This window comes from Podarcis erhardii, assembly GCF_964252035.2.
Source record: "Podarcis erhardii genome assembly, chromosome: 1".
In the NCBI taxonomy this organism is placed as follows: Eukaryota; Metazoa; Chordata; class Lepidosauria; order Squamata; family Lacertidae; genus Podarcis; species Podarcis erhardii.
The window spans coordinates 93,483,367-93,496,522 of NC_138497.1; the positions used below are offsets into that span (position 1 = coordinate 93,483,367).

Here is a 13,156-nt window from a genome sequence, read left to right on the forward strand (position 1 = left end):
CGTATTTTTCCGTGTATAAGACACCCCCATGTATAAGTCGACCTCTATTTTCTGAGCCCCAAATTAAGAAATATTTTAAACACCAAACAGAACAACTTTGATATTTTATTAAATATTCAAAACACCAGTATATTTAGTACTGTATATTTAAACATCAAACAGTGAGGCAAGCTGTGTAATGGCAGCTGCTCCTGTCAGCTCAGTGTAACTCCACTGTAGCTGCAGCTCCTGCTCTCCTGCCTGTGTGTTGCACTTTTGTATCAGTATTTATGGTATGCATCCTGTTTACTCCACGAGTGGCGGCAGATGCGAACACTGATCAAGGAGCTGCGACAGCCAGAGCTGCCTGAGTGAGTGTGTTGGGGAATGGGAGGTCTGGGTAGCCAGGGGGCGGCTGAGGGAACCGAGTAGAAGGGACAGTGTCCGGAGTGGGGGCTGCTGGGGGGGGGAGTACCAGACCAGGGTTCGTCGTGAGGCCAATAGTGAGGGGAAGCTGTGGGGAAAGAATATGGATGGCGGTGTGTATTTATTTATATATTTAATTGCAGCATTCCATCTATAAGATGACCCCCAATTCTTAACTTCAAAAATTTGGGGGAAAATATCGTCTTATACACAGGAAAATACGGGAAATTGAGAAGTGAACACAGTTTACAACAATGCCTTCCACCTTAATAACCCCTTTACAAGAATGGTCTGGTTTAAAATGTGGGCTAAAAACCATTATATTAGTCAATGTATATCTGTTAAAAGTATCAAGCAAGCTTTCAACACTAATGACTGGGTAAACTAATAAAGGGTTTTGACAAATTGTGATAATAGTACAATTAAAATATTTTATTGTAGATTTCTTCATAAACCTTTCATGGTTACCTTGATGCAACCAGAAAGTTGTGATTTAATTTAGAGATTTCCCTTTTCCTGCTGTAATAAATGGAAGACTTAGTTTTCTGGCTTTCAGTAAAAGTCAGACTGTATTTAGCTGAGTGTGGCCATAAGCTGGAGAACACATTTTTCATCAGGAGGTGGACATCATGAGTATGAAGGTGAATAATAACTTTGATTTGTATGAATGGTTGTCATAGCAGTGACTGTCAGATGCTGGGCTATTTAAAGATTTTGTGTTGATCACCACCTTTTCCAGTTGTGGGTTTAAGGTAATAATGGTCAGGAGCTGAGGCAGACTAACTAGAATGCCTAGGTTAATGGGGCAAGAGAAGAATGGGAACCTTGTGGCCCTCTATACTTTGTTGAACTAAAATTACTGACTGTTGACTATGCTGTCTGGGGCTGCTGGGATTTGGAGTCAAACAACACCTGGAAGACTACAGTTCCTCATCCCCAGACTAAGAAGTAAGGAAGAAAAACAGAATTCCATTAATAGATCCCGTGAGTTAAAAGTGTAGGAAAAACTGTGCTGTTACCATAGTTATTCTCCGTAATTTGTAAAGTGGTGTGCTTGCCCACGAAGTAGGTCACTTGTACAGTGCAATTCTGTGCATGCCTTCTTGGAAGTATGCTTCACTGAGTTCAGTGAAGGCGATTCTCAGGTAAGTGTATATAGGATAGCACCCTAAATCACATTTTCTAATAAAGCCACAGTGGCTGTAAAGTAGTAACAAGCTCAAGGCACAAAGCAAATTTTTTACTTAATTAGAATTTGAACCCAGGTGTGTCAGGGATAAGTTCTGGATAAAGGAAAGATTTAGGTTATGCATCCTGAAGAGTATCTAAGAATAGACAGGCAGTGAAATAAGCTAACTGCTTAAGGAGAATGAATATTGTCAACAATAGCTCTCAACATTATCTAAAATGTCAGAAACGGTTATTGGCTTTGTGTAGGATCACAGAGGTGGATTTGACCTTAAAAGATTCCTCCATGCTTTGAAAGCTAGTGGAGAATGCTATGTGGAAAGTTACATAACCAGCAAGGAATGTTATGGTGCATCCAGTGATAGGAGCATATGAGTTAATTTTTCAACTGTAATCCAGAGTTCTCCATAGTATTTTGATATTGTCTAACTGTTGCATCATAGATGTGTGATGATGCATTGTTAGGATTTTTATTTTGAAGATTGTGAAACACTTGACTAAGATGGTATGGAAGTTGTTGGTAGATGCAGGTTAGATTTCAGAAACGTGAGGGTCCCACTCCTTTGATGATTTACAAATTGATTCTAACAGTACAATTATCATACTTCAATTCTATTTATATTTACTCAGAAGCAAGTGCTGTTGAGCTCAGCGGGGTTTACTCCCTGGGTCATAAGTATAGGACTGCATTCTCAAGGGCACAGGAGCTGCAAATTCATCTAACCTGACTTTATTTACCGAAAACAATGAGCTTTTCAGTTCACTGAATAATGGGATCACAAATGGTAGAGTCTTGGTGGGGAGGGGGAGACAGAACTATGTCACTGCTGTCAGTCCTGCAAGAATCATTTCCTGCCTTGCTAGCCTTTTTCCACCTGGCCTGGGAGGACAGGGCCCTGGCTGACTCCAGCTACAAAAGCTAAGGCCGATGGAGAAGCTAGAGGCCATCTTTGCTGTGAGTCCTGCAGTTCCTGCTGCCATGGGTGCAGCCAGGAGTTTTGTTGGGGGGCGGGGAAGACTTTGTTAGAGGGGCAGAACCGATGTGATTGGTCAGCTAGTTAAGTATTTCTATTGTTTTACTTGATCTGGAGGGGTAGCTGCCTCCCTGCCCCCACGGCTGCACCCATGCCTGCTGCTCAGGGTGCCTAGAGGTGCAGTATTGTTTAGGGTTTTTTGGGGGGGTGTCAAGTTTTCATTTTGGAGATGCTTAATTTCTGCTGTTACTTGGTATTTACTTTTTTGTATGGTTGATGATAGACCGTATCATGACTTATATGGGGATTGTTTAATTTTATTGCATAATTCCTGATTATTTATTTATTGCTTAGGACTACTTTTGTTATATTTTTGAAATTATATAAATCTTCATGGTGTAAGCCACCTTGAGCATGGTTTAACTATGAAAAGGTGGCATAAGTGAGCAATGAATATGATAGTAAAAATGTGAAGATTTTAATAAACCCTAATAAACTAACAATTAAAAACAACGATCATTTCTAATTCAGGCTGGCAAATAACAACCTGACTGATCTACATGTGGTAAGTAAGGAGCACTTTCAAGTGGGAAAGGTATACACAAGCCGGTAGTTCTATTCCTTTAAGCTAAATTTAACTTTACACCAGTAGCATATTAGTCTGTCATTAACTTCACTGGCTTCCAGTTTGTTTTAAAGTGTTTGGTAGCTGGCTACATGAGAGATGGCCTTTTCTGTGGTGGCTCCCAAATTCTTGAATTCTCTTGTGCTTGCCTGGCATCTCCATTGTGCACATTTAGCTGCTAGGCAAAGCCCAGCCAGTTTTCACAGGCTTTTATTGGATCCTTCTCCTAGTTTTAGCACCCACCGGAATTGTTTTTGTTTGTTTGTTTTTGTTTTGGTGTTGCCTTTCTCATTCTTTTATAGTTTTAATTTGATATGTTAATCCTCTTATTTGTATTTGTTTTGGAAGCCCCCATGAGGCCACCTGTCCAAAGGCAGAGAACTGGTTCTGCAAATAAACAATAAAGTACCGTGGTATGTTGGCAGGTGAGCTAGTAACTTCTGAGGACTCATTTGCGTGCCTGTTTTAGCTGCTTCTTCAAAGTTAGGAGTCTGTGCAGGTATGTGTGTGTATGTGTGTTTTCCTCAGTGATGTACTCGGCTCCCTGAATTAATTGATGTGGGAGGGAAGCCTTACTTTGGTTGGTTGATCATGCCAACTGAATAGATGAAAGTTTGCAGCTGTAAATACATGGTGATTCCCTCAGTGCCAGTAGTATTCATAAGGACACTCTTCCTATTTCCACATCAGATGGTTTTTCAAAGGAGTTCAGGATTATCATTACTCTTTTCCTTCTTTCTTTACAACATATACCTGTTGTTCATAAGAGACTTAACCCCAAGAGCCCTTTTCTTTCCATTTATATACAAAACTAAGCAGAGAGTTCGCTTTTCAGGTGGCAGAAGCAACTGTGGCTGACAGTTCTCAGCTGAAATCAATGTCAATATTTCCTTTAAATCAGGATCCTTTGCAGTACTTGGTTCTGCCCTGAAGTTGTTTGTTTTTGTCTTGGAAGCCCTTTTGCCACTGGTGTTTTAATGCAAGAGCGTTTCATGTTCCCAATTTGACGAACAAGGAATTCATTAAGTTGGCCTTTCAGCACAAAGTGGTAACTTGTCTTGCAAGTTTTATCACGGAAGTGTCATCTTCATTCATGATTAATCAAGAATACCTTTGTTGGCTTCGCATTTTGTAAGTGCATTTAAATTTAATCAAGCAATCCGTCAATGAAAAGTCAGATGCCCAAGTTAACACTTTCAGTTGAATGACAGTCCCTATCATGCATTCTTCGTGTAAGAAATCCAAAAAGAATTTGTTTCCTTTTTTAAAAAAAATCTGGACTGGGCCTCTATAGCAGTCAGTATCACAGGCTGCATAATTTCAGTGGCACTGTCTTATTGGGTGTTCAGGTGCTTGTCACCCACTTCCTTGCCCCTGGTGTTAAATGCATTGAGTCCTGTAGTTCTCTTGCAGTGACTATCATTACTGTGATGATGAAGACTCTTGAAGAACCATAAGCAACAGTGCTAATACAGTGTCAAGATCAAAAAATAACAATAAAAAGTGTTTGCTGTGACTGATATTTGTAGCATATTTTTGTTGAATTAGAAGGACTTTCTGTTGACATACCAGTTTAATCCATTTTTCAGAGATGAGAAGCACGGTGTAGATAAGTGCAAATTGGTAATGTTCAACAAGCCCTATCTGCTATTAAAATCAGTGCAGCAAAGTAGAAACATCTTGCTTGCAATGCACCAGCAAAACAAAGAATATTGCAGTGCTGTTCCTAAAGCTGTTCTTAGTTTTATGACCTTGCATGTTCTCTCCAATTTCTTGACTTCTGCCTGTTGGGGAGACTTCAGCCTGAAATGATTGAACTAGAATATATTGGCAAGTTTGATTCTATTAATTTAGAACTTAATTAAGAGCAGGTATTTCTCTCACAATGTGTTAAATTAGCAAGCACCCTAGGAATATTGTATTAGCGGTAATTATCGCTACTGGGTACAGTCATCGGTATCTTATATACCTTTTAACTGGGTTTAGAAATAACACAAAAGGTCCCCCTTGTGTCAAGGTCTTCAAGCCCTGTTATGCTGTCTGCCAACTAAAGATACGGCTTCATAGATCTTACAAATCCCCGAGGCACCACAATGAATGGTTAACATTTAAAGTGCCGCAAGGCTCCTGATTTGATTGAGAAGCCTGCAAGCCAAGACTTTTCATAAATGAGAGCACTGCAAAAGCTCTTGCCACAAGAAATGTGTTTGGGGGTCTTATTTGTGGAAATCTCATCTTGGTTGTAACATATTAGTTCCGTGTCTGACCACCGTGGTTGGTACATCACTGGTGCATGTTGAAGTACAGGCAACAGAACATTCAGTGCTGCGTGCACTGCATCTGCTACTCTTGTCTGGCACAGCCCTTGACACATTATATTTTGTCTCTCTATAATATCCTCCCACTGCTTCTTGGCCTACAGAGCCCCTCCTTTCAGGAATATAAGCTGTTCTTTGGGGCTTGAATAAAGCTATGCCAACATACATCTTTGACTCCCAAGAACTGCTGGAGTGCCTTGAGGAAAAATGTGTGGGGACTTAGAGAAACTTGTCTAAGTGTTATGGATTTTTGTTGCCAGGTATATCTGCCTCTGGCCTGCTTGGAAAAGCTGCTACTATTGGGCTCTTACAGTACAATCCTATACATGTCTACTTGGAAGTACCGCTGAAGTCAGTGGGACATAGATAGATGTTTATAGATTTGTAGCTTTAATTTTTGCCCCAGAGCTTCTGGTCTCCTATGGACTTGGAACTTCTGTTGCTGCCAGGCTATTCTGCTCCTGGATGGAAACATGGATCAGCTACATAGCAGCCTGTTCACTCTGGAACAACAGAAGCACAAGTACACTAGCTCCAACCACTGGCATTGGCCACAGTAGGGTGTGTGTGTGTGTGTGTGTGTGTGTGTGTGTGTGTGTGTGTGTTATTTAGACAAACCATGCAGGACATGCTTGAAATCTCACATTCTTTTAACTGGGTACCAATTTTCATGCTGTGAAACCTGGAAGTGGAACTCTGTGCTTCCAGGATACATTTGTGCCCCCTTATCAGATTCTACCAGCTACTTCTATGCTCTTCAGTGCTGGATTTTGAAAAAAGACCAGTTATGGAGATACATTTTAGTTAGTCAGGCTGAGGATTGGCTGTAGTTGTGGCTGTAACCTTCCCAACAGTCAGCATAGGCCACCGCATGATAACACTCCATTATGAATCTGCCTCAAGATGGCAACCAGTTGGCTTTTGTGGCTAGCTTGGCTGCTCATTACTCTTCCTGTTAAATATTGGTAATTCTGATCAACCTGGAAGGGGAGTTATATGGGTTAATTAGTTAATATTGGTGCTGCATTTGAAGACATTGCTTCCTGTATATGTGCTAAGTATTATTAGGGGTAATTTGTTCCCATCACTGACTCCCATTAGTGTGTTAATATGCTCATCGAGTAGCTCTAGGCTTCCATGGAAACTAATTTCTAACATAATAATGTGGCATACGCGCTCTCTTTTTTCCCTCTGACTGTCCCTAATTGTTAAAATTATACAAATATATTCTTTTTACAAATGGTATCTGGAACAAATATTAACCAGAGTGCTAATGAAATAATATTGTGTTGAGTTTGATGTGGAATTGAATTCCACATACATAGAGAGAAGGAAAATTTAGTCAGCGCAGGTAATTGACCATATTACAATAATTTGTTAATTAGTAAATAGTTGTGCTGGCTTTCCTTCACTAAGCATTTTAAAACTGGCAATATGCAGCATAATTAATTGGCTACCCAGAGCTTTGAAAGAACTTGTAGCAACAGATACTATGGTTAGACATGTTTCCTAAACACCCCCCCCAAAAAAAACGCCTTTCAGCATTTAACTACTGTGTATTCATGGGTAAGCTCTATTCAGTGACTCAGTGGCCCTGTAGTTGCATTATCCTTATATTACAAATGGGTGACTACTGGAAATGCCGCTTTAAATAGAATATCTTTGCTGTTTGTCCTCCACATTGCACACATTATTTATTTAATGCACTCATTTGCCGCCTTTCAGTAATTCTTCCTATGGTGGTTTACAGTCTGACAGTCAAAATAGAATAGGAAAATACAGTAAAACATTTAAAACACTATAATCATTTCAATATAGTATAATTAATCAACATTGTTAAAAACAGCAAGCCCCCAAATCATCCAGCATAATACAGCAAGTACCGCTACCAGACCCCAACCCACAATATTGGCCTACATCTGAGGCTAAATTACTAGGCCAGAATATGGAAGTGAGTTTTTAAGGCCTGCTTAAAATTACCCAGGAATGGGGCCTGTCTAATATGAACTGGGGTTTACAAATTCCATAAAGTAGCGAACTCCTTAGGAACCTTCCCATTTTCATATTTATTTGTAAAAGTAATAAGAAGTAATACAGCCAGTAATGCACCTTTGTGTTTTTCCTTCTAGCTCTGCCTGTAACTTTTATGTAAGTTTTTCAATTACAGCTATTTGGTACTATACCAGGACCAAAGTAGACCCCTTTAGGTCATTCCAGAAGTTAGCAACGGTTGTTTGTATCGCAACCGAAAGGTATCCTATCATATTTTTATTTAGCAGTTCTGCATCCTCACCCATAAACAAGCTTATCAGAGCTACTTCTAGGGCCCTTTTTGGTTGGTTGGTTGGTTAGTAATTTTAGATATTTTTCCAATAGCCAAAATGTGGACCTGGGTGCAGGTCCACCACATATGTTTTAGAACAGGCATGACCAAACTTGGCCCTCCAGCTATTTTTGGGACTACAATTCCCATCATCCCTGACCACTGGTCCTGTTAGTTAGGGATGATGGGAGTTGTAGTCCCAAAACAGCTGGAGGGCCAAGTTTGGCCAAGCCTGTTTTAGAAGAACCTTTGTCCCCACACCTCTGCCAGCAAAACATCAGGAAAAAAGGTACCCTTCTCACATAATTTGCAGCATCAATTATTTGCTAGCATTCATGGTGCTCTGTGTGTGTGTGTGTGTGTGTAAAGTAAATTGTACTTCATTTATGTTACTTTATAGTGCAGTAAACAGCTCTTAGACTTACTGCTTCTGTACACCATCAGCCAAATAGTTTGATTCTACTCAACTGGTCACTAGAAACTGGATTCATTCAGATATTGTGCCAAAACATAGTTTATACTAACCATAGCTAAGGATCCACACTGTCATTTGACCTCCAAAATACAGGAAAGACAAGCCATGGTTAGAGCTACTTTTGTAGTTTTGTTTTCCAGTTGCTCAGCACGTGGCTTCATAAGTTCACTTCTTATGAAGTGAGCAGCAGCCTTTTGGTTCACAGCAATGACTATCACTGGTTTGTTAATGGTTTGTCAATTTAGACAAAAAAAGCAAGCCACAGTCAGATCGCTTTATGATTTGCAAACCAGTTTCAAACTGTGGTTTGGTGTCTTTGTTTGCCAGTTTCTCACAAGTCATGGTTTATGATCTGATACAGGTTCAGTCATAAAAATAAAACTATGGTTTGGTGTAACATCTGAATGAAGTGATCGTTGTTATGCCATGTAGTATCAGTGACTGGCCTCTTGTTGCTCAGCTTGCTACCACTGAAAGATGCCTTGGGAACCCTATCAAATGTCTTTTTTTCTGTCAGGAACTACAGTCTTATTCTGGCAGCAGGAGAGGGGGATTAACCTCTTTAGAACATAGATGCCACATGCTTCTCTGTTACTTCTAACATGTACTATGTAGTCATGAAATTTCAGGACATTACCCAATTTTCCAGTTTTACTAGCACAAGAGACTTGCAGAACATAACTCTTTCCTCCTTAATCTTGTAGTAGTCCTCTGTACACCCTCCAGAAAGTTGGGCGATCTTGGGAGCAGATTTTGGGAGCATGTTGGTGGAGGAGAGGAGCCTTGTTGCATGAGTGGAGTTGCAGAGCATTGGATGCAACCATCCGAGAGGCTCTTTTCATAACCCTGACAGAATGGTAAGGATAGAGCTACAAGGGACCACAAGGGCAGTTGCTTAGCAACCATTCCATGACCCCTGGGACAACTTAGAAATGACTGAGAAGCATATGGCATGTATGCTCTGGATAGCTTTTTCTTTTGCTAATGTTTCTAAGACCAGAATGAGATAAGTAGCCTTTGTCAGGAACATGGAGGCTTTTGACAAGGTATTTGTATCTTTAATCGTTGGCAGACCATGCAAGGGTGCCTCACAGAAAACAAGAAGCCAATAACTTAACTGGTTCGTTTAGTATAATGGCAACCAGCATGAGCAGGGTAAATGACTCCTAATTTATTGTTCTTTACCAACCTAAAACTTCTTTTTCGTCAAACGTTGACCCATAATATTTTCTGTAGCAGTCCAAGTTGTGGCTTTCCCACATACCCATCCTTGGTTGACTTTAGACAAATATGCATTTTTGTTCCAACAGGATTTTCCAATCAGATTTAGCGCTGCTAAGCTTGGCTCCATGTTTGCACGAGATTGTTTCCATTTTAGAATTGACGTTTTTTAATTGTGATTTTGTATTGTGTGCTTTAATAATGAAGTGAACTGCCTTGAGATGAGACCCAATAAAGGAATGGGCTTTTTTAGGGAGGGCTTTTTGCTCCCCAGTACTAAGAGATTTTGACTTACAGAGAGTTCTACAGTGAAACTTAGCAAGAACTGAGTTATATCAAAGCTAGACATCATCTTTGCTAGATAAAAAGCTGAGATTCTTATTTGAAGTGTGCTGTTTGATGTAACATACCTGGTAGACATGGCGTATCAAAATGTATATGCCTTTTGATCACAATAGACAACACAGAATCTGGATGTCTCGGTTAAAGAGAATCCTGAGACTCTCCACCTTCCTATAAAAAGGTGGTAGCTAAGTTGGCCTTCATGGTGTGTTTCAGAACTTTCCATGGTTAGGAGCAGGACTTCTGCATGCTTTGAGTTTCTTCGTTTGTTCTCAGTCTCTTTCATTTCATCCACATTCATGTTTTACCATTAGTATTCAATAAATACTTGTCAGCTATATCTACATTTGTGATGTCTGTGTCGCCCTACCGTTGCTGTTGGACTGCAGTTGCCATCAGCCCCAACTAGAATGGTCTGTGGTAGGGGATGATGGCAGTCATCTCACCTTTCCGGGGGTGCCCTCAGGAGCTACTGTTCCACTCCATGGAGGGATAAGTCTCTTAGCAAAACATTCACTAGTGAGGTCATAGTAGTACTATGGATTAGGGTTTTGGACTGAGGAGTTTCATTCAGCTATGAAACACACTGAGTGATACTGGGCCTGTGAGTGGAACACCTTCCCATCAGATGTCGAAGAGATAAGCAATTATACAACTTTCCGAAGACATCTGAAGGCAGCCCTGTATCGGAAAGTTTTTTATGTTTGATGTTTCACTGTGTTTTTTATATTCCGTTGGAAGCTGCTTAGAGTGGCTGGGTCAATCCAGTCAGATGTGCAGGGTGTAAGTAGCAAAATATTATTAGCCAAGCAGTTATCCAAGCTATAGTGTGTAGGACTGTAAATTGTGCTTGACTATTCTCCTCTTGTGTGAGGCTTGCCTCTCAGTTTTTGGTTCAGCACTGAACATAGCTTGCTTTGATGTCCAAATAAGCCAAGTGTGGTTAATGCTTGTGAACCTAAAATCAGGAACCCACTTCAAACTGTAGTGGAAAGCTGAGAGAGAAGCAATAGATGTGAAGGCAGTGTGAATATATGGCTCATTTTCAGTCCTCTAAACTAGGCATGTCCAATTTACAAAAGACTGCAATCTACTCCCACTATAAATTGTTGAATCTTTTTTGGAAAGCCAAAGTTGTGGAGCTTTACTTTTTTCCGGGTAGATCAACCAGTAGATTGCGCTCGACCGGTTGGACATGCCTGCTCTAATAAACCATGGTTTGGAGGGTTGCCGGAATAGATAGTAGAAAAAGTTTCTACCTAGCAGTGAGGATAACACATGGCCACCCTGAAGTCAGATGAATGGTGGAATAAAACTGTCTAAAATGCAATAATTTTTGGCTTAATCAGGAGATTTTAGAATAGAATTTTAGAACGCCATATTTAGAAGTTCCATCCTTTCAATGTATGCATCTCCTGGGGTGGGGGTCGTGGCGCTACTCCCGTTTCTCCATGGGTGATTTTGTCTGGAGAATTCTCAGACAGTGTTAGCTATTAATCATGAACAAAAACTGGGGATTGTTCTACTAATCGCTTTATGTCTCGGGAGACATTTGTTACTGATGGTTGAGTGATCAAGGTGATTGCAGCTCAGAATGTAAATAGCAATGGAAGGGAGCGTTTGTGATGGGAAAGGAAGCAATTATTGCACAAGGTCAGGAGTAGTTTGCATGATGAGCAAAAGGACAGAAAAGCATGCCATCAAACCCTAGTGTGTTCTCTGTCCTTCTCTATCTTGATTTGAGGAGAAATGGCTTTAGGTCAGCCTACAATGGCAGAGCTGTAGGTAATTATTTGTGTGAAGATTTAAATTAAATGTGCTTGGTTTGGGGATACTTCTGTTGCTCACTTTTAAGAATCTGTCTTAGGCTGTGGTGCTTTGTTGCATGTGACATCCATTGAAGCATGTACAAAAATGTACAGGTGGGGTTCTGTTATGTCACTCAGTGTAACATGATATGCAATTTGAAGTTGATTGATCAAAAGAATGGGGTGCTACTATGCTTATGTCTTTGAGTGCCTTTTGCTGGTGGTTTATTGGGCTCTCTCAATGACCTGTAAGTGGCTTACACCATTTTGTACATTCTCCCTCCTCTTTTGTTCCCCTTGTCTGTGGTCGCTACCTTCAGCACTTCCATCAAAATGACTTAGCAGTTGATGGTGGCACTATTTTGCTCTGCACAGTCTTCACAAGGAAACATTATCGTCTCCCTCTCTCTGTTCAGTCTATTCTCTCAGTTTGTTATTCAAGGAAGTGACACAAAACAGGTAAGCCACAGATACCTGCATCTTTTCCCAAGTATGCTACTTCTCTCCAGTCTAGAAGCAACTTACCAGTATTGCATCTCATAGTATTCTAATCCAAAATGAGTATATCTGATGTATTGACCTTAGAACTTATATGACCAAGGCAAATTACTTTGGCTGAAAATATGATTTAGGTGCTCCAGTCATTCAGGTATTTTAATATGTATCCTAGCTTTTGTGCATATTAACATAATGATTTAGATTGTCCCAAATCTGTGCTTTGAGCTTTAAAATGATGCCAAGATTGCCTTGGCATGGAGAATTTTTGGTTTGCCAACAATTTCATTTTAAAAGTGTGGGTATTGAATAGGAAAAAGAAAAACTTGTGTGGGAGGAAGGGAAACAAACAAGTCAACTTGCAAAGACCACTTCATTGAGAATGAGTGGGATGTGGAGGGTAAACCCTTCTCTTCTGACAGTGTTCAAGGAGCTGCATGTTAATTGAGTTTATATAAAACTGAAGGGAGGGGCTATAGCTCAATGGTGGAACACAGGCTTCATGTGCAGAAGTGTCTCTAGCCTAGCCCACTCCTTGGCACCAGATAGCCGGGGATGTAGAAGATCTCTAAGATCCTGGGTAGTCATTGCCAGTCAAGAGCATGGAATACTGATAGCTGAGAACCCAAAACAAGATTTGAGCTTGCAGATACGCAGCAGGTTGGTTTACTACACGGATGAGACCTCATTATTGAGCTTACTCTGTGGCATTGATGGTAAAGCAGAAACAATACTTAGCTGTCAAAATGGGGTTGTCTTGTACCCCCAGTAGTGTTTCCCACTGCTGCAGAAATGTTACATCTATCTGCATACAGAGTTAAGCTTTCACATTTTATTACTGTAAAGTGCTGGTGTCTAGAGGGCCTGAAGGAAAACTCTGCTGCTTCAGAAAAGCTTGCTGCATCTTAAAATGTGTGTCAGTCTGCAGGGCCAACAAGGTTACAAACATCTTGCACTTCATGTGCTTAGTGTGGCTCATCAG

At 40.5% G+C, this 13,156-nt stretch overlaps 1 protein-coding gene across 4 annotated transcripts in view; it reads left to right on the top strand.

Moving 5' to 3' along the window:
- Window positions 1-13,156, top strand: part of PDIA5 (protein disulfide isomerase family A member 5) — a gene marked incomplete at its 5' end in the record, with an annotated part of 150,625 nt that overhangs the window by 7,160 nt on the left and 130,309 nt on the right. The window contains one exon of one of the 4 annotated variants that reach the window (XM_081872192.1): window positions 5,976-6,071. The exons of 2 other annotated variants lie outside the window; for them this stretch is intronic. In XM_081872192.1, coding sequence (XP_081728318.1) covers window positions 5,976-6,071 — 96 coding nt within the window. Of the gene's footprint in view, window positions 1-5,975; window positions 6,072-6,338; window positions 6,476-13,156 lie in introns of those variants that run through there. One more of the 4 variants, XM_081872194.1, reaches the window with a different exon arrangement.